We start from the raw sequence: 26,972 nt of genomic DNA, 5'->3' as shown, positions 1-26,972 counted from the left end.
TTGTGGATAAGTTTATACAGAATCTACAGATTCAGTCATCTTATTTAGGTAGGCTGGTATGTGAGGAGGCATTGAAGTAATTAAAAAGGTATGAATAGTAAAATTGGGAGTGGAACTCTAAAAGTGTTTCCGTTTATCGCTTTAGCTGAATACATTGTCTAAATGATACAGCTTTTGTAATTAAACAGATAAGACTGTAGAATAGACTATGGAATAATTAAGAGGTTTATTTTAGAAAGCATGTCCATCTATTTATGAACCTTGATTAAGTCAAAGAAATGGACTACCTTAACATTTTATGTAACCTTAAGGTTTTTTCTAAACTACTTGAAATTATGCATAAAATTTAAGAAGCAAAACTTTCATAAAACCCAACTAAAACATCAACATTCATCAACAATAAAACAGAAACATACAATAACAAATAAACATCTTGGACTTCTTCCTGGAAATGAGTATGCATATTTATGATTACTGACATAAAATTAGTTTTATCTGGAGTTCTGTTCTTCCATTTCCTCATCTGATAATCTCTTGCAGGGGTGTTGCAGACTAAATGAGATACTTTTTTTGTAAAGCATTTAGTGCATGGCATATAGTAAGCCAAAGAAAATCAGTGGTTTGGTTTTGTTTCAAGAGGAGTATTTGAAATTGCCACACAGTGGTAAAGAGGATGGGGGTGGGGGGGGTTGCGGAATAGATGCACCAGATAGGGAATTAAGAAGACTGTTGTGATTCCAGTTGTGCTAAAAATTGTTAGGAGACCATTAAACTTTAGCAGTTTGCCCTCTCCTACTCTTGAGGTCCAGGTTACTAAACAGTGGGCACTATTGGCATTTTGGACCAGATAATTCCTTCGTGTTAGGTGCTGTGCATTGTAGGATGTTTAGCCCATTGCTGGCCTCTACGAACTAGATGCTGGTACACCACTTCCCAGGTCCTGACAGTCTAGAAACTGCTGACTGTCCTCTAGGGGATAGAAGCATTCCTATTGGAAACCACTGCTTTAATAAAATATGTAATCTATTTTTACCCCTAAAATTCTCCATGTTCTTTCCAAAACATTAAATAACATTTGTGCGGTAGTTTTAACTTTTGAGGGTCATAGACTTCTTTAGTAAAATTCCTAAACAACATATTCTCATCTACCTCAATGAATACATATATGAGAAAAAACCCTCAATTTTACATGCAATTGTAAAAGGTCGTTAGAGTCTGTGGAGCCCATCCCCAGATTCCTGAGCTCCATGGATTCTTGGTTATAAAGTCCATCTGTTAGGTAGTAAAGCTCAGAGTTCACCTACCAATTTTATACTGGCATGCTATAACTACCTGTATCGTATTTTTCCATTACGGTATTAAACTATAGGTATTTTACAACAGCAAGATGATAACACTGTTTTAGAAAAAAAGAAAAGCCTAGATAAAATAAGTTTGAGGAACCATTTATCAGGTGAAGAAAGTCACCTTTGGGAAAAAAGACGGACTAGGAAAAAAATACACTGCTAACTATTACAAATACCTAAATCAAGTTATCTGCAAAGTAGTCATGTTTAATAAAAGGATTTGAACAAAATGATGCCAGGAAAATTAATACCACGGCTGTGCCTTTGGAAGCAAAGAAAGCATTGCATTACAATTAACCACAAATGGTGAAATACACTGGGGAAGATAAGTTGTAAAATTCTGAGATCGTAGGTAAGGATCATGACAAATTACTAGTACATCTTCATGAAATAAAACTATGAGTCAGGCTACAGTGATCTTTCTTTTATTTAACAGGATGAGACTTCAGCGCTCACATTTGAGATAAGAGCAACGGCTTTTCCAGAGCCTAATCCAAAAGTTATTGAACTAAACAAGGATGAAAATGTTGCACATGTAAGATTACCCCTTTACATGAAACGTTACAATTATAGGGAAAACCTGCTGGGGTGTTTAGTCAGGAAAATAGATTGACTAGATCATGGAGGGCTTGAAATAGTTTACTGAGATTTGGCATTTTCCGCAACTGGTGCCAGGAAAGGACGCAGATGGCTCGTTCAGGAGGCAAACTTGGTAGCATTAACCAGATGAAGAACCATGGTGCAAGGCCATCCAGCTCAACAGTTACCAGTGTTTCCTAGGGTTATTAGAACCGGCAAGAGAAGGGGACGGGTTGTTCAAACTACTACAGGAATCATGGGTTGGGGTGAGGGTGGGGCTTCACAAGGAACAGAAGCAACTTTTAAACTGGTGGCTCTTTCTTTTCATTAATTTATGTAGGTTTTCCTTGAAGGACTACATCATCAAAGACCCAAACGTCATTTCACAATAGCAATTATTTCAAGTAGCTTGCTACTTGGCCTTATTTTACTTTTATTGATTTCGTATGTTATGTGGAAGGTAAGTCATTAATAATTACCAATGTCAAACCAAATACAACATTCTTGACTTTCACAAAGTGACTTTTGCGACTCCCAAGTTATTAAAGTATTGCAGTACTTTTAAATTCCCAAATGAGTATATAGTACTGATCTCCCATTTCTCCTGACTTCAGCCAGTATTCCGACCATAACACTAGTTTTGAAAGATGTTCTCGAAAAAAAGCATTTGGATGGGGTGCCTGGGTGGCTTAGTCGGTTAAGCATCCAACTTCGGCTCAAGTCATGATTTCACAGTTCACGAGTTTGAGCCCCCTATCAGGCTATGTGCTGACAGCTCAGAGCATGCCTTGGGTTCTGTGTCTCCCTCTCTCTCAAAAATAAAAATAAAAAAAGCATTTGGAAAACACTGCATATTATTTTTAATGTCCATTTTGGAGAATGTGGGTCACTGAGCAGTCCTGGAGTAACAAAAATAATGCTCTTTAAACCCAGTATTTCCCATCTAGATTTTACTGTCTACACGGGACAGTGAGTTTGATAGGAGTGTAATATGTTTGTAGTAATACACTAATGATTATGCAATGCCATTTTCAGGTTGGTTTCTTTAAAAGACAGTACAAATCTATCCTACAAGAAGAAAACAGAAGAGACAGTTGGAGTTACGTTAACAGCAAAAGCAATGATGATTGAAGACATCTTTCAAATTGAGAGGACAACGGACTCAGGTTAACCAAAGAAACTTAAGATGTTGTTTACAACACTGACTTCTTCTATGTACTTCTTTTACTCATGACCTTGTGACATATTGGGTCTCCATGCAAATGAAAAATCTATGCAATGATTACTCTTCGAGAGGAAAATAACTGCAAAGGGAATATTTAATATATCCAAAGAGAATCTTTCAGCTCTTAAATGGATAGAAAAACACTAAAGCATTCAATTTATTCAAGGTAAGTAATCCCTCGAAGATATTGCATCTGAATTCAATCATATTGAAGAAGTAAACAACTCATTTGGAGAAGTCTTGGACTTGAAATAGCATTCCTTTAAAAGAAATTATTTACCATATGTGCTTGCTTCAGTAAAATAAATTCCATGGATAGGTAATGATTCATTTCTAATAGATCTTTGAGACTTGTTTGAAAAATCCTGCTAAATATCTTCAGAGAACATACTTCCAAGAGCTGTTCTTAAATTTTTGAATGGATACAAGAAGACCACTAATGTTTTAAAGTGGATTTTATCTTTAAACACCTTTATTTGTAATACCTTCATGATGGGCTCTGATTTATTCAGACTATGTAGGAGGATTGTGATCCTGATGAGCAAACTTCAGAATGAACTTATACACTGGTTTGAGCTTAATAAGATGACTTCTGAATAATTGTTTATACAGCTTTGGGTTTTTTTTTCTTTCTGTATATATACATAATGTTTTAAAAGAATATATGTTTATAGAGGTGTAAATCTGCTAGTCATCTTAGAACACATTTTTATTAAGGGTACCCCAGAGTAAATTTCTAAAATCCATTTTCAGTGAAAATTTTTTGCTTATGAAAACAATACTTAAAAATTCTGATTTATATTCTGAAACATTGTGAATGTTGCACTTTAGCTGATATTTCAAATATTAATACACTGATATATGTAAAATATGGAAACTGTACCTCACTAATGACTCTTAAAACCAAAACTCTACAAAGGGCCTGATTAGAGGCCAGTATTTCATATAAATTAGATACTGAGTAAAATATTGCCTATCAAATTAAGCAAATACACCTCCTTGTTTAGATGTTACTCTTTCTCTTCAAAACTATGTATTAAATGTGTTTTTATCAGGTCTATAAGAGCATTCTCTTCTGCATGGAACTAGAGAAACAAAATTTAGAAATCTAACTTTACTGATTTTGCTTGTTTTCAGTGAATAAAATGTGCCATCAAAATTTCCATCATAGAGGTTTCTGTAGGCAATTTTGAAAATCTGTTGATCAGGTAGTAAGACTTCCCTCTAATTTAGCTATTAGGGAAAATATCTCCTTAGCGGAAGCCCTGCCACCAGCTGTCTCTCTCAGCTGAAATTTCTAGAAGTTACCTCTTCACAAGCCCTCAGTATATAATTGCTGACCCCAGAACAAGGTTGTGAAAGTGACTGGGTTTCACTCCTCGAATGCTGAGAGCAGGAAACCTCCTGAACTCACTGTCTACCAGTAGTAATTAAGCTTTAAAAAGTACCCTTTATATAAGCAAAAGATCTGTTTTTTCATTACCTAAAAAACAAAGTAAGTCTTTCAGGAGAACCTCTGGGATCAGTGGTGGAGGATGATCCCTGAGGCAATTGAAATTTGGCTCTTTTCTGAAATGATAGCATTTTCAGTATTACTGAGTACATTGAAACCAATGTGTTATAATTGTTGGATAATAGGACTTTCAGAAGCACAAAGAATGCATCTCCTAGACCGTGTGATATTTTGTGTAATTTAAAATTTGCTATAAACATCTGTGTTACAAATTTTAAAACACTTTAAAGAAAATCAACAGTTTTCAACTTTCAGGGAATAGTCCCAAAATTGGTACCATAACAATTTCTTTCCTTTTTTGGCAAATAATGTAGATGTTGGAAAGATTTGAAATCTAGATTAGTACCTCATCAGGGCATCCTTACATAAACTCTAGTCCATGTGTACCAGGCTACAGGAAATTTCATGTCAGGACTGATGGACTCAAATCCTGAAAAGTTAAAACAATCATCCTGTAAAATCAGTAACTCCAAAGTAAAAGAATTTAGATGTTTTAAGTATATGAAATAGTTTCCATTCCAATGCTTTCCAAAACCCATAATTTAAATGGTTATATTGCCTAATTTTTTAAAGCTCTAGAAGCTAATTTTTAGTAACAAAATAGCAAATTTCTTTAAAAAATAAGAATTTTGTTTCCTATTAGGATATGTTTAAAGAATGACCATATTCCCTCCCATTAAAATTCTATTTTGTACATTCCTTTTATAAACAATTACAGTTAACTTCAGAATCATTCATTTCTTCCATGCTTCCTCCATAAAGATTGATAAGTCTTGGGTGTAATCTGTAAAAAAGATAGGTGTGATTATTTCATCAACCTATCATTGTTCACATATAGAGTATGGTACATGATACCCAATACAAATCTACCGATAGTTAAACATTGGAAGAGCTGCAATCTTGTAAAACTGGGGGGCCTGATAACTCAGCACCAGTGATTACTATAAAATCCAGGCATTGTGCCCATAGAAAGCTCACAGCTAGTGGTGTGCTCCTGCGTACTTTTTACCCATTGAGGCATAATGCTTACCAACAATGAGTTTGCATAGTCTTAAACTTGTTTGTGCCAGTTGTTCCTGTTACTTATACAGTATGTACAATTTTGTCTGCATGAAGTAAGTTGAATGCTTTGGAAAGACTGGAAATATCAAATGTAAACTGTAATCCTGCATTATCTGTATAGTTTAGGGAGAATGATAATTTTACAATGCCAATAGAGACTCATAAATTGTGGTTGAGTCTATATGAAAATGCTTTAGGTGTATATAACAACTGAATAAGTGTAAAGTTATTTATTAAAATTGTACATCGGTCTTTTTATGCTTCCCTAACTTACTAATCTAAAAAAAAAAATAGTCACGACAAGGAGACTTCCATTGCACTCAGTTTTGTGTCTACTGGTGGACACTTAAGGCGGGGAAATAATTACACTTACTTAACATGGACCTCTGATGCGACTTCCACTAAATCACCATCTACATTCCAAGGGAAATTGTTTTCTGAAGCAGCTGCATGCCTCCCAGCATCCTCCTCTAGATTGGGTGCGCTATTAGTCCTCGGACGAACTTTAACCTCTTCAACAATGTAAGTCTCAACAAATGGAAAATTGAACTAAATAAAACAAATGTAAATCATCATGGTACTTGCTTTATCCCTACACTGCTAATGAAAAGAAAGTTCACCGTGCTTGCTCTTGCATGTAAATATCAACATGCATGACGACATTGTTATAGCATTGAAAGTCTATGCCAGGGATCCCCAATTTCTTTGGTAGACTAGCTACTGGCAAACCTGTTTTATGACCAATAGTAGATGTGTATGCATTTGTATACAGTACCATACAATTTCCAATTAAAGACTGAGTTTTTAATACCTGTCGACACAGAAGATTTATATAATCCACTAACTTGTCAACTTGTATGGGTGAGGTCAAGCAAACTCTTAAGTTTCACACTTAGAATTTAATTAGGAAGAACCTCAGTCTAAGCTTATGAAGGAGAAAAGAGAAAGTCGATCTGATGTGAGTTTTGCCTGTGTTCTTCCTGCCTCATTTCCCACTTTAAAGATGCACACATGTTGCAAGACAGTCGTTTGCTTTCTGAGCACTCCACATGGTGCAAGGTATCTTCAAATTTCCATTTTTCTTGTTTAAGGAAAGTTTAGTGGAAAAATATTTATTCCCATAAATAAGATAACCAAATACCTTTTTAGTAGCAATGTACAATAATAGCTCATTTGTTTCACTTTTTAGGTAAATGACATGGGGTTTATTCCTATTGTTTTTTTTCCCCCTTCCACATATGAACCTCAGTGAGGTACAGAATTTTAAAAGTTGACAGAAAACTAACATCCTCCCCCACACCCTTATTTTACATATGTAGAAACCTAAGTCCAGCAGATTTTACAGTTTATACTGTATAATGCAGTGGGTTACGTAATGGTTTATACTGGGTTTACATGGTGGCATCGGCTGTTCTAATTGAGGTATAGAATTAGAGTGCCCCAAGTAGCTCTCTGTGCAACTGCTTGGCAGTCACTGCATTAGACTTCCCTTCATCTCAGACATAAAGCCATGGGGACCTCATTCCGTGTTAATTTGTAAAAAAGAATGTGTTTTAAATGAGTCATTGATAACTGGCTGCTATGGGTTAAATTGTATTCCCAATAAAGATACATAGAAGTCCTAACTCTTGGTGCCTGTAAATGTCACCATATTTGGAAAGAGGGTCTTTGCAGATGTAATGGAGCTAAGATGAGGTCATCTGGTTGAGCCCTAATACAACATGACTGATGTCCTTTAAAGAGAAGAATGCCATGTGACAAAAGAGTCAGACTGCAGGAGACAACTGTAAGCCAAGAGATTTCAAGAAGTGATGGCCACCACCCGTAAGTCTATTATCTTAAATCCTCAGTTTTCATGTGCATACTTCGCAAAATGAAGCTCCATGCATCCCAGCAAATTCATTTCCTATGAAGCCACATTGGTAGATGGGACTTTAGGGAGCCATGAGCTTAATACCTCATGTGAGGGTATGTTTAAGATGTGAGGAAGAGAAGTGAACAGTTAAAATTGTGATACATACAAGTGCCATGATGGTGTAAGCATAGAGTTAAAGGACAGAAACAAGAGGCAAACAGGCCCAGGATGTTGGGTGAGCTTCCCATGTGAAGGAGTCTTAACACAGAAGAGTTAGCCTGAAGGAGGAGAAGGGAGGAAGATTTGGAGAGGAAACATTTTCTGAAGTTTGGAGATACGGCAATCATCACGCAACTACAAAACATTGAACAATACTGTGATATTGTAATAGTGGTGTTCTGGCACTTGCTTTTACAGAAGATATAAATGCCTGTGTTTGATTTTTTTTTTTTTTTTTTTTTTTTTTTTTTTTTTAGAGACATAGATGGTATCATGGGCTGAATTGGGTCTCTCCCTCAAAGTCATAGGTTGATATCATAACCCCTTGTACCTTAGAATGTAACCACAGTTAGAGATAAGGTCTTTAAAGGCATGATTAGAAGGAGGTTTTTAGGGTAGGCCCTAATCCACTATGACTGGTGTCCTTAAAAGAGGAAATTGGGACATACAGACACTAAGGGATGTGCATGCATACAGGAAAGACCACGTGAAGACACAGCCAGAAAGCAGACATCTCTAAGCCAAGGAGAGAGGCCTTGGGAGAAATCAGACCCGTCAACACCATCTTGGACTTCTTATCCTCAGAATTATAAAAAATAGATTTCTGTTAAGGCACCCAAATCTATCGTATCTGTCATGGCAGCCCTAACACGAGTACAATGGCCAAAGCATAGGAAATCTGGCGAGGATGACCAGAGGTGAGGCAACATAACGGCCAGAATACAAGGGCCATGAATTCTATGCTGAGGAAATGAGATGTCATCTTGACAAGAATGAGCAAGGCACTGAAGAATTCAGCAGGAGAGAAACAGGTAAGTGTTTTAGAAAAGTCCCTGTAGAATTAAGTGTGGAACACAAGACCAGACAAAAAGGAAGATCAGAAGGAGGTTGCTGTAAGAAGGGATTAAGTTTCAAATTAAGGTGAAAGAGAAATTTCAGAAACATCGGAGAGGAGAACGAACAGAACTAATTGGTGGGCTGGTTGTACGGATTGAGAGAGGGAGAGGAATCCAGAGTAACTCCAGGATGGGTAGAGTTTCACACCATTGCCCTGTGCAGGGAATCATAGAAGGAGCACCTTTAGGGGAAAGACAATAAGGTCAGCTGTGAACGTGCCAGACTCCAGATGCGTGGGTTTCACAACTTGAGCACACAGGAAAGCACAGTGGTCCTACGATCAGCAGAGAAAACAGAACCTCCAAAGTGTGCAAAGCTCAGACGGTGGTTCAAACAAGGGGGAGGGCACACTCAGGACAAGGTATCACAAGAGAACGACAAGGCAGCACACAAGTCCTCAAGGAAGGACTAACATTTAAGGGTCTTAAACTCCCTACCAGAAACAATGGTCAAAGTGAATGGAGGAATGGAGGACAGGAAATGGAGGCCAGTGAGAGGACAGAGTTGAAAAGAAGGGTGGTATTTTTCTATTTTCGCAGAGATGGGGAAGGCAAAACTAGTCACCCCACAGACAGTGGTTTTCATTATGCTCTAGAACTGTCAATATATATGTAGATTCAGTTAACCTGGAAAAGATGGTTCAGAGACCTAGACTGTGGCTCTCCTGAGGCTGCAGTGCCATGTTGTCCTTTCTGGATAGCACAACTACTACGAATTAGTGAATTATATATAATCTTATCTGTATGTGGTCTTTATAATGTTCCATGATTTATATAAACTTACATTTTTGAAAACGTCACCATGAAGGAAAGACACTAAGAGACTACAAATATACACACACGTGTACATATGTGTATTTTTTAAACATCTCACATTAACATTGCTTAAAAGCAGTGACCTTGGGAATCCATCTACTTACGTATATATGCCATTACATCGAACATTTTTAGAATTTGTCAAAAAATCACAGCAATAGCATGGACTTCATTTTAGTAAAGAGCTAAATCAATCAGAGTTAAGTCTAATGACCATGCTCCCTTCCCCCCTCCCTCACACACACACACACACACACAGTTTTTCCATCAAAAACAAGACATGGCCAGTAAGTGGGAAAAGCAGGTTATAATATATCTTGCATAACATGATCTCACTTTAAAAAAAATTCTTTCCCTATATAGAATTCTATTCACTCTGTCATTGCCTTTATTTTTATAGTATTTATTACTTTAAAAATCTGAAGAAAGCTATTTTCATGTTTAAAATAGGACGTCTATGGAAATTACCTTAGAAATTTGCCCCTTAGGCAATTCCAAAAGAATTTATTTTCATAAATAATTTGTGCAGTAGGTGCCTCCCTAAAATAAATACAGAGCTTCTCAGGGTAAGTAACCTTCAGGTTAATACTCATTTAAGCACTCACATTTATTTAATAGAAAAAGATTAAGAAGTTTATACCAAGGTAATGACACTGATGATCTCTTGGAATATCCAATTTTGAGTATTTCTACTTTCTGACTTAGGAAAAATAATGAACGTACGGCCTTTAGATTAAGAAAAATAATATTTCAAACAATATGAGTCACATCCCAAAAGGCATACATTCCTTTGACAATCACTGCCTTTCCTAAACACACACACACACACACACACACACACACACACACGTGAAGTTACTACTTCAGTTCACAACCTACCTTACGTCTGCCTTTGTCTACGTTGGGACTATAATTTTTAGGATACAACTTCCTAAACATTTCATTCAGTTGGTTTGCTCAGTAAACACTCATCTAATAACGTAGTGGGTAGTAGAGAACTGAAACTTCAGGGGAACTGTGTATGAAAGTTTAAAATTATAAAGGGGCAAAATGTGAGTCACCACGGCCACTTCTGCAAGCAAGATTCAGCTGCTAGTGACTCAGTGTCCTCTCCTCGTCTTCCTGTTTACTCTCTCCAGCTACATCCAGGTACACTTTTATGCCTTTAGGGAGTGAGACTGTAGGGTTTTACAAGCAGACCGATAAACTTCAAGACTCGTAATTTCAGAAATCACATATTTGACCCACATAAAAACTGGGTCAAAATCTCTGCCAAAAGAATGTGGCTTATAATAGGTATTGCTTCTCTTTAAAACAAATCCCGTAAGTAGAAGTAAATCTTCTCTCCCTCTACAACCACACATCATAGTTCTGAATAGAATAATGACTAGCTAAACATGGTGTGTTTTAAAAATAGGTCTGCCTATCTATTTCAATTAGCCAAGGTAGGCAGATCTGTAAATAAAAGGCAGGAAAATCTAAAGGTCATAACTTTAGAGAAAGTCTCCTGCCATAACATCAAGATTAAAATATCAGATTTCACCACTTTTCATTCTGAAGAACAGCTGAGTATATAATTTTAGCTTTAATTTACTTCACATTTCAATATAACACTACATTTTCTATTTTCTCTTTGCACGTGTGTGCACGCACACGCATGCATGTGTGCGTGCACACACACACAATATATGTAGCTGCCAATTCCTAGCTCAAAAAGGGCAAATCTATATTAATATGGTAGATACTTTTCAAAATTTGGAGGAAACACAAATTTGGAAAGAAAAAAGATTAATCTATTTAGAAAAAACGCCTTCTTAGGAAGCCAGATTTTATGTCAACTCTTGCAGCATATCTCTCCATGATTAATAGCTTTGCATATAAGTAGCAAAAATAATGTACCATACCTGATTCTTAACACTGGCATATCTTTTCAGGTGTTTTATAAATTCTGGCCGAGAAGTATTTCGTGCAATTATAAGAGCCATGCTTCCGTTATTTAATCTGAAATTAAATTTTTATACGGGAAACTGAGAAGTTTATTAAGTGATTGCAACCGAAATTACCGTGTATCATTCCTTCCAACAAACATCATGTTTATTAGAAGTTTTAGGTAAGATAGTTTAATCATCATCACATTAAATTTACCTAAAATTCTTAAATCTTATCTCGCTGTATTATTTTTAAACAGCACAGACCTTCAAATTAATTCGATTAAACAATTGACTCCCTTCTGAGCAAGCTCTTATATTAAGGGCTTTTTAAAAAAAGGAACCATCAGGCATCCTATTCATGTATCAAGACATCATTTAAAATCCAATGTATTTACTTAAGGATTCTAAACGTGAAATCATGTATGTTTTTAGAAGATGTAAAACAGTGAATACAAATGGTATGACGATTGTTCTTTCTAAAAACCTAGTGTGATTTAAATATTTATTTATAGGCAGATCTAAGTGACATAGGAAAAAAAAGTGGCCCTTGGATGGATGAGAGGGACGCATGCTACCACACATGTTCAGCTAAATGACTGAGCATTTTAATCTTGCATAACTGTTCAGTTTAATATAAGACACTGCAAATTTAGAGATGTGATTTAGTGCCAAAAAAGCCACTCACAATTGCACGTAGCTTTAGAAGGCAGTTTGCAGAAATATGTGCAAATGACTTCTAGCTTGATTTCAAGGCAAATATAAAGTTATTCCAAGAATAACAACAACATAAAAAAGAGCTCTTTAAGTCTTATGGAAGCTCAGGGTAGAACTTGTAAGGGACCCTGGAGATTATCCAGTCATTCACTCAGTTTATATAGAAGGAAGAGAGGACCCCAAGTTTAAGTCAACTGTTCAGAGGCACACAGATCTGAAAGCAAAATGATCACTGGTACCAGATCTCTTAATTGCCAGGGTCCAATGTTCGTTTTACTCAACATCCCACCTCTTCCCACCTGCAAATAAATAGTATCAAAACACATTCAGAGTAATGTTTTGTGTGTTTATTTTTTAAAAATTGCTGAATTTTTACTCAGAAACATGAAAGCACTTCATGTCTACTTTCAATACTTATTAGTAATTGAAACACACCCTATATACTTGTCACTGTTCTAAATGTTTTTTTTTTTTTTACATATTATGCATTTATTCTCTGAACACTTAATACTGATTTCTGTCAGCAATTTGCACTGATGTCTTTTGAATTAAATTATACTTTGCTGTGGAAAAAAAAATAAAATTAAAAGTTGAATCTCTGATGAGGACACTGACATCTAGATTATTAGTATCAAACTATACAGTTTTTCTTCTCCTCTAACTTTGGATATTTCCCTGTTTGTTACCTTTGTATCAACTGCCAAGAAAAAAATTTTAAATCAGTCCCCTTTGCTAGCTGTTCATCATTCTGGTTAAATATTTTGCAGGGAAGATGAAACTAATCATTAAAATTATGTTATAAATTGCCAAAGCACATAGTCATTCTTTTATTCCACTTCCAGAGAAAATCTAGATTTGACTATATTATACAATACTCATGATCCTTTCTTCTACGCTCTCTTTGGGAGTGGGAGAGAAACAGTTTCAGAGCAGTAATGGACAGCTGCTTGAAAAGAATGTACAAGAGATGAAGTATTTATATTTTCGTAGATAAAATCATATATAAAATGTCTCAAGAAAGTGTGGGCAATAGATTCACACTATTCACACTAAATATAAATAACTGAAATTTGGCTTCCTTTGACTATAAAGGTACCAAATATACCCACATACCTGCTTTTCAAGCTGAGGATATTTATGTCTGTTCTAAAATTTGAAAGTAGAGATCTTCATAAGAAATACCAGGAATATAATGTTTTCAATGACCAGCACATGAACATAAGCAAAATAGGCAGAAAGTGACACAATAAAATCATGTTAACAAAACCCCAGAAATATTCTAGCCTCAGTAATATTAAGAAATCAGTGGTTGTCTAATATTTCCAGTTTAACAGTTGGTGTCAGCTTGCTCCAATAAGTCCCTTAGAATCTCTAGTGTTATACAATCCAAGAGAGACTACCCATTGATAATATGCTAGCCAGCCAAAAGTTAGCAAGGTATTCTAAAAGAAAAAAAAAAAAAACTAGTTTATAGAAAAGTGTCAGTTATTCAATAAAAATGCTTACTAACCTGGTATTAGGTGCCAAGCCTCTAGGTGCCACTGAACACAGGCAAGGAATTGCCATAATGCTGACATTCAGGATCTGACCCTGGATCGTTTGCCACTGATCTTTACTCACTAAAGGTAATGGAAGTGATTGGTTACTTTCCCTCACCAGAGCAACATGTCTATAGAGCCTGATTTAGTTCTCAAAGAGGTACATTTAGACTCACCAGATTTGGGAGATCCTTCCACCTTCCTAAAAGTAAGAAAACAAAACAAAGAAAACTACATCACACAAAAAATGACATCTATTAAATTGGGAAATTTCAAGAACCTAGTATGTCAGATATTATCTTAGATTAGACACAGTAAGTAAAAACATATAAGTAATTCCATTACTGCATTACATGATGTTGGTTCATTTAAAGGTGGTATCATCAATAACAATGATTTTTCATTTCTTTCAAAAACCAGAACATTTCCTTTGTGTAGCTTTGAGTAAAGTTTGTGTTGCATACTAGACTGAAATTCTCATGAGGGCAGAAACTAGGGGTTTTGCTTTTTTTTGTTGTTGTTGTTTATTGATGTATCCAAAGTGTCTGGCATACAGTAGGCATTCAATAAACAACCGCTGGATTTTTGTTTCTGAAGACAAAAGCCAAACGACATGGCCTACTAGAATCTCACTACTCTATATTCTTCGCTAGTATTTTAGAAAAACAACCAAAGATCACAAGTCTAATAAAGTATGCATATCAAACTGTCATGATTTAAAGAAAGATATAGATGTTTACATTACTTTGAGCTCTTTACCTACCTTTCTTGTAAATCCTGAGAGCTGATAAATGGTAAAAATGATATTTCACAGTCTTCAGGCCTAAAATACAATAAAATTTGCTATTGACACTCATTGACTCTGAGATACAAAATTTTTGGTTTACGCAAAAAAAGACTTACTTAAGTTTTGCCAGTGACTTAATTATAGCAAAATCCCTTCGTTGGTTGGGTGACATCCATCGGTGTTTTTCTGCCAGAGCCAAAGTTCTTCCCCCAAAGCCAAACATGGCTGAGAACCCAAAGCGAAGAAACTTGTCAGTGGTGCTGAAGGTGCAGACATCGACAGGTTGTATGTGTCCTTGAATATTATGTTGGATATTCGTCAAGCAGGGAGTGCAGTAGGGCCAGTTGTCAAAATGGCAAGCATAGAAAAGCCGATTTATTTACTTACAGACAATCTCAAGTGACTTAAGTGACTTCATACAATAATAAATATCCTTTCTTTTCATCTCTTTCCCTGCAACTACTGAAATTGCCATTTGTAATTTTTTCAGGTACTAAGGAAGAAACACAAAGTAGTAAATACCACAGCATATTGTTATTTCATATAAAACAGGGTTGTGGTGGGGGGCACCTGGGTGGCTCAGTCGGTTAAGTGTCCGACTTTGACTCAGGTCATGATCTCATGGCTTGTGAATTCAAGCCCTGCATCAGGCTCTGTATGGACAACTCAGAGCCTGGAGCCTGCTTCTGATTCTGTCTCTCTCTCTGTCTCTGCCCCTTCCCCGCTCACGCTCTGTCTCGCTCAAAAATAAACATTAAAAAAATTGTTTTTAATTATCAAACAGGGCTAAGAAAGTAAAATTGAAGTACATGTGCAAAGTAAACTTAGATTTAACACTAGTTTTGCATTGTATTTATCTGAGTTTATAGGCTTTTCATCAATTGGGAGGATAAATATTCTAGTGGATGTGCAATGAATTTTTCTTCTTTTCTTATGTTTTTCTTTTAATAACATAATCTCAGCCCTAGAGTATATAGGGTTGTATATATGTTGTATAGTCAAACAACAATATCTGATATACTTAAATAGTATACATGGATTTTCTTGATTATAAAATTGTGACCTTGCATAAACTTCATTTACTGTTCTTTACAGGACCTGTACTCTAAAAAGGGAGGCAGCCCAAATAGTGAAGCTTTGTCTAATTGACCTTTGGTTTTTAGTAAAACACGTCTCTGCATTGAGAGACAAAGAACCTGTCCTTCCTTGGATAAGTTTGACAGAAACAGCCTTAAATAAGTATAAAAACTTCCCTATAAAAAGCTTCCTTACAAACATGAACTTCTTTGAAAGAATTCTTACCCATTATAATGTGCAAAGTTGCAGTTACCACATGAGGGATTCCATGAAGAGAATGTGCCAGTACGTTGGTAGAGCCTGCCAAATTAGTTTTAAAACACGTAAAACAATGTAGCGTATGTTTTAAGTTATCCAGTTGCTCCTACTTTACACAGGTATCCCTATGCAATGTGCAAATAAAAAAGTAATAGAAGTTTATAAATTTCCACTCATAGCTTAAATTCACATCAGATGTTGGCTGTATCGTTCAACCTTTAAACCACTTAAAATTAGAAAACGGTTTATAGTATCCACTTGCCCACAGCTTTTGCCATCATTAATGTCCATCTTCTACCAAAACACACTAGCTATCAAAGTCTACTCCATCCAATTTCAATGAGTGGGTTTCTAATTTCTATACCTAAATGAGTACCAACAGCATAAGGTTGTCTCTGGAAAGCAGAGACAAATGAATAAATATATAAATAAAAATCCAAATAGTAATGAAGAAAAAAATATAAAATCACTGTAAAGCACAAAAGACCTGTTTTAAATACTGTTAATGAATCTTAGAGGTAAGCTTTCATCCGAGGGGATTCTCCTGTTATCTGACAAATGGTATCCTAGATGAAGAAAACATTTAATTCCATGGTACTTGCCATGCTATAAAAGTCTATTTTGAGACATCACAGATTTTTTATTTCCGTAACCATTAGGATAATTTATGATCCACATGAATTTCTGCCACCAGCCTACAGAAGAAAAGAACTCTCTCAAGTCAGACTTTTTTTTTATGTTTATTTATTTATTTTGAAAGAGAGAACACAGGGGAAGGGCAGAGAGAGAGAATCCCAAGCAGCCTCCATGCTGTCAGCACGAGCCCGACACAGGACTCCATCTCAGGAACCATGAGATCATGACCTGGGTCAGATGCTTAACTGAGTCACCCAGGCACTGCTCAAGTCAGACTTCCATAACATTTAGTTTCTCTGAGATCTTAGATAAAAGCCTTCCTCTGAAGGGGAAAATACCAGTTAGCTCCTGCTGTTCCCAGGAGATTAAGAGGGTTTAAAATTAAGAAGCTACACGTTTTCTTGAATTACAGAACGTAAGAAAGAAATCAGTAACAGCCGAGAACTTCGAAAGCGTGGATGTGGAGTGTACTACAGCTGTCAAGGCAAAGGCCAGCTCCCTGGATTTGTTAATCAGGAACATTTCTGTGTGGTCATATGTGATCTATTCAATTTGTATCACTTGAACTAATGTGTGCTAGGGTTTTTCAGCTGACAAAGCTGAGGCAGCTCAAATGTTATCAATGAAGACTGTCATTAAAATAATCATAAGGGGCTCATCTAATATTAATGATTTCCAGACCTCTAGCAATACCAATTCAAAGAAAAGTCCTCCTCAACCAATTAGTAAACCTGTTCCAAGTGGTTCATCAAAGGGCAAATTATGCTCTGACCTTTGTTACTCAGAATATGGCCCACAGTCCAGCAGGATATGATAATACCTTGGTGCTTATTAAAATGTTGACTCTCAGGTCCCCCTCCAGACCTACTGAGTCAGAGTCTGCATTTTAAAGCACTCTTTTAGAATGCATTGTCCAGGGATCAGCAACATCAACCTTACCTGGGAGCTTGTTTAAAAGGCAAATTTCTGGGTCCCACCTCCAGCCACCTGATTCTGAATGTCTGGAAGGTGAGGCCCGGATGTCCATGCTTTAGCAAGATTTCAAGGTGATTCATATGCACCCTAAGGTTTAAGAACAAGTGGTCCAGAAACCTGCTACTCAGTGGATCTTTACCCAGGAGTCAATTACAGGAGCCTTTCCAATTATCCTTTGACCATCTACAGCCTGCCCTTTGGCCATCTAATTGCTAATTAATCTGGAATGGGTGGGAGGGAAGAGAGGAAACAATCTATTTTGCTTCCCAATCAGATTTATGGTAAAGGTTTTGGAGGAGGCCACATAATTAGAGTGAAATATTTAGGATTATCAATGGATTACAGTACTCCATGAAACACATTTCCTCCATTACCATGGTTAATTAGGAATAGACCATAAAAGCATTCCTCTAGAAAGGCTATTAAAAAACATAATGTAATGTTGTCATGTGCAATAGAGAATGATACATATCATGACTCAAGAAAATAAAGACCATTTATTCCCTGGGAGTTTGGAGTATGCTAACCATGCCCAAGCACAAATCCTTCTAGACCGTTTAGACCGTTAAGGATCTTTTTTTTTTTTTTTTTTTTTTTTTTAAGGTCTTAGGCTTTGCACCTTTTACAACTTTTACTTCATTCCATAGAATTTGGCAGACAGGCATGACCACACGTCAGGAAATGCTTTTAGTCATCTTCTACCCTGATTAGCCTGCACCTTAGTCCTTAAGAACGGTTTCTTACGTTCTGAATTTAAAAGGAAAGTGCATGAGGAAAGTGGATATAAAGTTGTAATACTATAGACTGCTCTATATTTTTGTTTGGATAATCTACAAGATAGAGTGCAGTTTCTAGAAACAAAATGTGATCTATCTGAAAAGATGTCTCCATGCCAAGAGAACATGCTGCTCACATAAATAACAACTATGTAATTTTAGAATCCTCACCAAAGTTATAAATGCTCTACCTTAAGGTAAACATTTTAATTAGCCTGAAAAGTTACTTTTCTTAACAGCCAGCAGCTACTTTGCTCACCACCACCTCCCCAGACCTGCTAAAAGGTGCCAAGCACAAAGAAGGGAAGGACAGAAGTAGCAGTTCATGTAAAGCATGAATGATGGAAGTACCAGGCAGCAACTATGGAGGCAAAAAGAAAAAAGGAAAAAAATTGTCCTTGGAAGTGCAAGCACTTCTGCAGAACAATTAACTTAATTAACCAGACACCATGAATATTCATAAGGCCGTTAATGTCTCCCACATCCAAACAGATAAATGTGATGTAATGACTTCCTAGTCAAGCATATCTAAAATTCTCATGAAAACTGCACCTACATTTTGGTTCTTTGCCTGAAATATCATAGAAATTAACAGTCCCTTGGCAATATTTTATTCTCCTCAAATTAATTGGAAAGCATGAATTTATTTATGTGAACGCCATAGGAATATATGGTTCGCAGCCATCAGTATGTGGATTGAGGCTTGTTTTACAACAACTGGATTGCTTTTTTATTTTTATGTCCTCTCTGGCTTTTTCCTCTGTCCTCCCCCACCCCTTTAATCTGAATCTCTCTGTATAGTTCCTTAGCACCAGTTCCCATGGCAACAAACACCATTGCTAATGGCCAGCAGTTCAAATACAGGCTTCCCCACATCTGATCCATGCGAGTCTGACCATAATTCAGCGGCTTAGTCTGTTGGCTCAGTGGAGTAATTTACTAAACACTCTCCCTCTGGGCATCTCTCTCCAGGAGGCAAATGGCTTCAAAGGCAGACAATCTTCTGCGTGCAGCTTGGAAACTTCCTGCCTAGCTCTTGTTCCCATTCTCTGTCAAAGCCCTGATGGGGGCGTTGAGTCCTCCTAGGAGTACATCCTGCACAGGACTTTCCCCTCCTATTAGATGGAATCCATACACTGGAATTCTGATGTAACAATCCCAAGTTTGGCAACAGGCTATATTTTCTAAACAAAATGCATTCAAGTGGCATATTAAAAAGACAAGCATAACCACCAGTTTTTCTAGCTAACTATTCACTTTCTGTCAAATGCCTACCTGTGAGGATACCCATCTTTTCACTTCTGAATTCACAGCAGTAATAAGTGACCTCAGGAGTGTAAGCGCTAGTGAAGGGGAAATGACCTAAGCACATCCACTTTGCATGGAGGGAAATGTTGAAAAGCTCCACCATTACAGACAGAGCCACTAAAATGACACGAAAAGGTCAAAGTGCACCGCTCCACTTTGCCAGCATTTTTTTTCTCGAATTGAGGTTATTTTGTTCCCTTCTGCTTCAAGACCATCAAAGGTTTTTCTCTACCTGCTTTACAATTATCAGGATATATCTAAATATGCCTCTCCTTTTTAAAGTCTTGGTTTTTTGAAAGACTTCACAGTCTAAAAGAGCATTTGGATACCTTTTGTTCTTTGTCACTTAATACTAAATATACCGCAATCCATCCTCAATGAATGTGGCTATCAAATGGATAGAATACTGAATTTTTTTAACCATGTGCATTATTTCCTATTTTCATAGGAAACAATAATTGTTTCTGCTTTTCTTGTTGAGCTAAGAATGTGTGAGGATTTCAAAATGAAATCATTACTTTCCATCACTATTGTTTGTTTAAATAATTTGGGAGGAGTGGCTGAAATAATGTAATCAACTTGTGAAAGACATTTTCCTCTTTCCTAGATGCCAGAGCTGCTTCAGTGTTTCTCCCAGGCTTGGACCTCCACTGTCCCTCCCTGCCCCTCATCACCAACCCCCCTTCCCAGGCTAGCAGCAGGCTGTTCCCTGGCTCTAAATCTTCCATTGTTCCCTACTGTTTATCAAATACAATTCAGACCCCTCCCCGTGGCATCCAGGAGCCACCATGGTTTAGGTTTATTTTGATCCCATCATCACCCGACAAATGGTCTCTTTTCTATTTCTCAATGTTCCTGGATTTTGGCATTGATTATTTTTGCAACGAAGAAAATAACTCAACCTCATCTTCTCAGTCCAGATTCCTACCCATTTTTACACCTAATTCGAGTGGTAATTAGGTCTTCTTTACATTCATTCACTTAATAAACTTCATTGAGCCTTCATCGTGTCATGTTCTATTCTATTCTATTCTATTCTAGCTGCTGCAGCCCAGCCGTTAGAATAGATCTTTTTGGCATTCTCAACTCAAGGTTATGTTTATACTTTGATTATGGGAGTTACCACATTTTACATTGTAAACAGCTTGACCTGTTTTGAAATTTCATATCTGCTACTGCGTAATCATTAGACCTTTATATTGGAAGGTAGAATAATCATCATCCCACTTACTGACTGCTTACCTATGTATCAGACCCTCCACATATACTCCAATAACCTTGTCATTAAGTGAATATATGTGTATCTCTGTTTTACAGATTAGAACAAGGAGGTTCAAACAAATGAAATAACTTGTCCAAAGTCTCAGATTTGCTAGTGGAGATTCCAAACACGGGTCTTTCTGATTCAGAGTGCATTTAACTCTGTGCTACACTGTCTAGATTAGGAAGTAAGACAGAGAAAGATAGGAAGAGAGGTTCCATTTAGCAAAGCCATGGCCACTCCCTCACCTGCTGGTATTAAACCCAGAGGGAGCTCTGCACGGACAGGGGTGAGGATGCGGTCTGTTTCTTTCCCAGCATTCTTCTGGGCTCTAAGAAGCAAAGCATGGGCGATTTCACTGGCCGATCCATCTCCACCAACACAGACAACACTAGAAAACAAGACACTGAGAATGCAGCAGCTTTAAAACAATTGGTAATAATTCATGAAATCTCAACTTCAAAATGGTAATCTTGCATGTTCGCGTGCACGATCACACATACATACCTTCAAACATTTTAGTGAGGGTCAACGAATAAGAAGCTTCCAGCACTGCATAAAGTTTACTTCACAAATACAATACTTACACGATATCCCATAGACAAAATATTTTAAGTGAGTTAAGAGACATTAAAACATTTCAACACGTTAATTCACACTGAACCTGCATTTACTCTGTTACTATCCAAAAGTATATTGTTCTCATTTTATGTTAATAGTCATGTGCAATTCACTTAACTGCTAATTTTTTTCAACATAGCTCCAAAAAGACAGGCAGCTGTAAGAATCACGTAAAAAGCTTTTACCATCAGTATGTGAATATAGTAATTGCAAATGTGAACTGTTTTTTCTCTCCTGGACATTCCTCCTATATGACACTTTTAAAATTAATGTTACTACCATTTTGACTATAGACAGTACTGCTAATAATTTTTTTTTTAAGATCTCATGGTAAGTAGAGCATAGCAGAGGTGGTGGTGGGAATCTCTGAAAGTAATACATAAGACTTCAGAAAGTTGTTTCATAATCATTTGTATTTAAAAGATGCAAAATAGGGGCTCCTGGGTGGCTCAGTCGGTTAAGCGTCCGACTTCAGCTCAGGTCACCATCTCGCGGTCCGTGAGTTTGAGCCCCGCGTCGGGCTCTGGGCTGATGGCTCGGAGCCTGGAGCCTGTTTCCGATTCTGTGTCTCCCTCTCTCTCTGCCCCTCCCCCGTTCATGCTCTGTCTCTCTCTGTCCCAAAAATAAATAAACATTAAAAAAAAATTTTTTTTAAAAAGATGCAAAATAGTCTTAAGTAGCAAAATCATATTACTTTACACAAAAGGAGGAAGAGTTTGTGTTATTGAAAGCAGGTGTTATAATTCAAGCCTATAAGGGTCCAGCAAAAATGGAAGAGTACACTGAGTCTCAGGGGAGGACAGATTCTCAGCTCCAGCCCACTCACATCATCTGGGAGGCAAGCCTAGAGGACCACATCCTCTGATTTTTCTAGAGAAACCACAGATTCTGATTTGCGGGTGAGTCTCCTAATTTTTCAATATTATCAACCAGTATTCAATACATTTAAAACCCCTATGTGCCAAACAAAACAGCCCATGGACCATGATCAGTAGGTTTTAAATGGTTCCCTAAATTTAGGAAGCTCTGGAATCCAGAGGGTCCATGGAGTCCCTCCACCTTGCTCTCAGCATTCCAGCCCCCGCACAGAGCTGAGGTTCAGCCAGTGGCTGCACACAGCCTGCCTGGGAGATCCAGATCCACCATAGTTATAAGAGACTCCAGGACATGGGATATCACCCAGATCACCTTTGGCTAGGGGTATTATTTTATGTCTGAAATAATCCTAGGGGTTCACAATGTGGCCACTGATTCAGAAAAAAAGTGATAGTATCTACTGAGGGTCAACTTTATGTCAGATAATGTGTTGATTCTTTTCTATCAAATCCTCAGAATTCTATAAAGTGGGCATTTGCCTCATCTTTATAAATGGGGAAGCCAAGGTTTGCTGTGAACCTTAATCAGTATGATTTCAAAGATCTCTGTGTCTCAGAGAAACATTCTAGAAACTTAATTATAACTCTCAGATTCATGCCTTTTCTACCTGCTGAGGTATGTGTGATCTAAAAGGATCACCTAAAATAATCCAACAAAGCATCTAATTGAGCATAGAAGAAGTTGGCTTTTCCATTTAATATAGCAACATCTGACCCCTGGGATCCTGCATCCGGTTATAGCATCTTGCACATCACATGTTAACTCATTGCTAGAATTAATAGAGATGCCTCCTCTGTGAACATACTCTGCTACAAAAGCCTTTGAAATTTTTTCATAACACACTCTATGTTAAATATTTTGAAACTATATAACAAACGATCATTGCAACAATAAAGTAACATTTAGTGAATAGTTACTATGTACTGGCACTGTTCTCAGCACCCTTCATGTATGAACTCATTTAATTTGAACAATAACTATATGCAATAGATGCTTTTACCTTCAATTTCAAATTAGGGAACTAGCACGTAGTAAGATTAAGTAACTTTTCCAAGGTCATTACACAGTAAGTGACAGAAGGAGGAAGTGAAACAGAGGCAATTCAACCTTACAGACTGCACTACTAGTATTCAATGGATTATAATCCTTTCCTACAGGTGAAACCTAATGAAAATCACCTTACGAGAGAGGTTTACTATTTTGAAAATCAGTTTGCCAGTAGAATCAATGTGGAACTAAATTTGTTAGGAAAAAAACATATTTATGTTGACAACTACTGTATCATTAGGATCAGCTCCAGGTATAGCTACTCAACCTAAGGGATATACTTAATGCGAACCTATCACAAGAGTCTGGACATAACAAGAAAAGGCAAAAACAAAACAAAATGCCAAAAAAAAAACCAAAACCAAAACAAAACAAAACAAAAACACCCACAACTTTTTATAACAAGTTGACCACACTTGTGCTATCCTAAAATATAAACCTTAAAGTTAACTAATCTTTCACATGGGGTACAACTTATGTTTTCAGAATAAGTAAACTCCTTCTTGCCGTGCCCCCAAATACAATGATTCTGCCTAGAAAAGTGCCACTGGGGCTGATACCTTACTTTTCTGTATAAGAAGTGACACATTTTTTTAAACGGGTGTTTATTTGTTTATAAACCAGTATCATCCTTGAAATGTTCAATATATTATTAGGTTTTGATTTAAACTTTCTCTTTTTTGAAAAGAGGTACTTTTTAAAAAATACCTTACTTAGGAAGACAGGTATCATGGACAATACGATAAAATGTCAATGTCTAAATCATTATGGGTCTAGTTAATGGTGAAATTAACAAAAGGAGAAAAAAACTGTTACTTAACAAATTCAAATAAAATACTATGAAGCAAAACAGGAAAATATTGATATTTTTATAACTGCATAAGAGCTATAGATTAGCTTAACCATATTGATGCTTGTAAATTCAATTGTTACTGCTTCAAGTTTGTGCAGCTGACATGACTCTTTCCTCTGCCTTTACAAAACTTTCTATTCATGCATAGTAAAAATAGGGGGCAAGTAAAAACTGACACTCCTACAAGGTTTAGCAATGGATCTTAGAGTGTTTGCTACAACACACTAGAGTTGCACAACAGCTGTCTTGAGTACTGAGAGATGCATTCCTGTTGGCTCTTATCTCATATTGTGTCTTCATACAAAATATGTAACTCATTAAAAACTCCAAAATTTTAGCAAGTGACATTTCTTAAACAGTATTTGCCACCATTTTGCTTTATTAAATAACATGCACAGAATCATTCTTGGATCTTAAACTCTCCAGTCTGTGTCTAAATACCTTTAGGTGATATCCTAATCAGGCAGAAATGCTTCAGGCTCAAGTTCTTGAAGGAATGTGAGCCCCTCTCTCATTGAAAGATCATAGAATCTTGCAGGTACCTTATCCCCAACCTTGAATCTTTTGTATCTATTTCTCAAAAAGTACTCCAATAACCTCTCTCTGATCAAGTTCAGAAATAGGGAACCCATAAATAGAGTGCATTCCATTTTCAAATACTTGTGAGAGAATTGTTCTTTCTTTTCAATTGAAGCATACTTGACATGTAACATTTTATTAGTGTCAGGTATATAACATAATGACTAATGCATTGCATTGCATAATGCATTGCCAAGTGATCTTTACAAGAAGATCAGCATACAGTGTTCCCCTCCCCCCCAAATTATTTTCTTGTGATGAGAACCTTCAGGATCTCTTTTAGTAACTTTCAAACAGGCAAAACACTATTATTGACTACAGATGTCATGTTCTACGTTACACTTCCCTGACTGATTTATAACTAGAAGTCTGTGCCTCTTGACCTTCTTCACCTATGTCACCCACCCCAATTCTCCCATCTGCACCCACCAATCTGTTCTCTTATCTTGCCATTTATGACAACATGGAAGGACCTAGAGGGTATTATGCTAAGTGAAATAAGTTAAAGAAAGATAAACACAATAAATATGTTTTCACTTACATATGGAATCTAAGTAACAAAATAACAAAATTCATACATGTGAAGAATTTTTCTTTTAAGCTGTCTAAAGAAACTGTTTCCATTGTTTTCCATATATACCTATTTACTTCTAAGTGGAGTGACTTAAAATTAGCATTTTATTAAGTTTTCCCAGCTCCCAGTGGGAAAAACTGGGCCCATGAAAATGAGATATTTAAAGAATCTTACAAAATAGATGATTTTCAATAGACATTTTAAATTATTAGAAGTCCTAAATAAATCAGCATGCTGTACAATTCAGAAACTGTTAAATCACTGGAACTTATATCATAGAATGGTTAGGTCAAACTCTGTGGTTAAAAAAATGTGGATAATACAGGATGCCTGGGTGGCTCAGTTACGTGTCCAACTTCAGCTCAGGTCATGATGTCATGGTTTGTGGGTTCGAGCCCCACGTTGGGCTCTGTGCTGACAACTCAGAGCCTGAAGCCTGCTTCAGATTCTGTATCTCCCTCTCTCTCTGCTCCTTCTCTCCTTGCGCTCTTTCTCTTTCTCTCTCTCAAAAATAAATATTAAAAAGTTAAAAAAAAATGTGGATAATAACTAAAAGATCTGTGCACCTTTTAGGGGCACACTGCTAAATAACAATACCTGCCATGTGAAATAAACAAAAATTTAAGTATTTTCAGTTAAAGAAAACAGCATTACTATACTACCCTTAAGCAATAGTCTTTCATCATTCTGCAAAATTTCTCTTGATCCTTACCTAGTATAATTACCAGCAGAACTTATTTATACACACCACATTTAGTGGAACACTTCAAAATGCTGATGGGCAGGACCAGGTCTAATATCTATGATATCTGTTATCCTTATTATTTATATAATCATATTTTGAAAAAAGGACTTACTTGCAATACAGCCACACTCATATACTCACAAGTTGTGTGACTATGCAGCATATTAAGGTGGTAGCTCATGGGCATGATTCCTCCAGTTACTTTTCTTAAATTGTATACTTGCAAGATAATTTCCCAAATGTAGCCTGTTAATCTGTCTGTCTGGCTTTAAGTATAAAGCTCTTAAGTAGTCTCCTACCTTATACTCTTCATCCTCAATATTTATACAATGTTGCCATCTAGATTTACTCTTCTCAAATTCCTTTTATAAAAGTCTTGTTTTGGTGCCCCTGGGTGACTCAGTCAGTTAAGTGTCCAACTCTTGATTTAGGCTCAGGCCATGATCTCACAGTTCTTGGGATCAAGCCCTGTGTCGGGCTCTGCACTGACAGCATGGAGCCTGTTTGAGACCCTCTCTGCCCCTGCCCCATTCATGCTCTTTCTCTCTCAAAATAAATAAACTTAGAAAAAAAAAAGGCTTATTTTACTTATCAAACTTTCTTCTTCATCCACTAATATTGTTTCTTACCAAAAAATATTAAGCATTTATGGGGAAACAACCTCATCACTTTCCTCCCTAAAACATTCTACTAGTTCTTTGGGAAAAGCAAAGCCTTCCAATCTACAGTTAAAGAGACACAACTCTCCTGCCTGAGATTATGAGTACTTGTTTGTTTCCTGCCCATCTTCATGTGACGCAAGTAATTCACATGCTGGCCACCTTTTAAAACTCTGAAATATTAACCCTTGCAAAAAATCTTCCCTAAAATGTTTGTGTCTTACACATCAATCCATCACTTTAGCA

The 26,972-nt window shown here is 36.7% G+C and overlaps 2 protein-coding genes across 3 annotated transcripts in view; one reads left to right on the top strand and one right to left on the bottom strand.

Annotated features, from left to right (window-relative positions):
* ITGA4 (integrin subunit alpha 4) overlaps positions 1-3,268 on the top strand; it is an 89,245-nt gene extending 85,977 nt beyond the window's left edge. For both annotated transcript variants that reach the window (XM_049615411.1, XM_049615412.1), the window contains 3 exons: positions 1,783-1,881; positions 2,266-2,385; positions 2,961-3,268. In XM_049615411.1, coding sequence (XP_049471368.1) covers positions 1,783-1,881; positions 2,266-2,385; positions 2,961-3,056 — 315 coding nt within the window. In that variant the 3' untranslated portion in view covers positions 3,057-3,268. The remainder of the gene's footprint in view (positions 1-1,782; positions 1,882-2,265; positions 2,386-2,960) is intronic.
* A 1,942-nt stretch (positions 3,269-5,210) lies between these two features.
* The window catches only part of CERKL (ceramide kinase like), a 105,577-nt gene continuing 83,815 nt past the window's right edge, over positions 5,211-26,972 (bottom strand). Inside the window, exons 5-13 of the mRNA XM_049615414.1 lie at positions 21,021-21,163; positions 15,784-15,858; positions 14,598-14,775; positions 14,458-14,517; positions 13,871-13,896; positions 13,667-13,775; positions 11,416-11,512; positions 6,099-6,274; positions 5,211-5,447 (exon numbers count right to left, since the gene is read on the bottom strand). Of these exons, the coding sequence (XP_049471371.1) occupies positions 5,366-5,447; positions 6,099-6,274; positions 11,416-11,512; positions 13,667-13,775; positions 13,871-13,896; positions 14,458-14,517; positions 14,598-14,775; positions 15,784-15,858; positions 21,021-21,163 (946 nt within the window). The 3' untranslated portion in view covers positions 5,211-5,365. The remainder of the gene's footprint in view (positions 5,448-6,098; positions 6,275-11,415; positions 11,513-13,666; positions 13,776-13,870; positions 13,897-14,457; positions 14,518-14,597; positions 14,776-15,783; positions 15,859-21,020; positions 21,164-26,972) is intronic.

Source organism: Panthera uncia (genome assembly GCF_023721935.1).
Source record: "Panthera uncia isolate 11264 chromosome C1 unlocalized genomic scaffold, Puncia_PCG_1.0 HiC_scaffold_3, whole genome shotgun sequence".
NCBI classification, from domain to species: Eukaryota; Metazoa; Chordata; class Mammalia; order Carnivora; family Felidae; genus Panthera; species Panthera uncia.
This window is presented reverse-complemented; position numbering and strand designations above follow the sequence as displayed.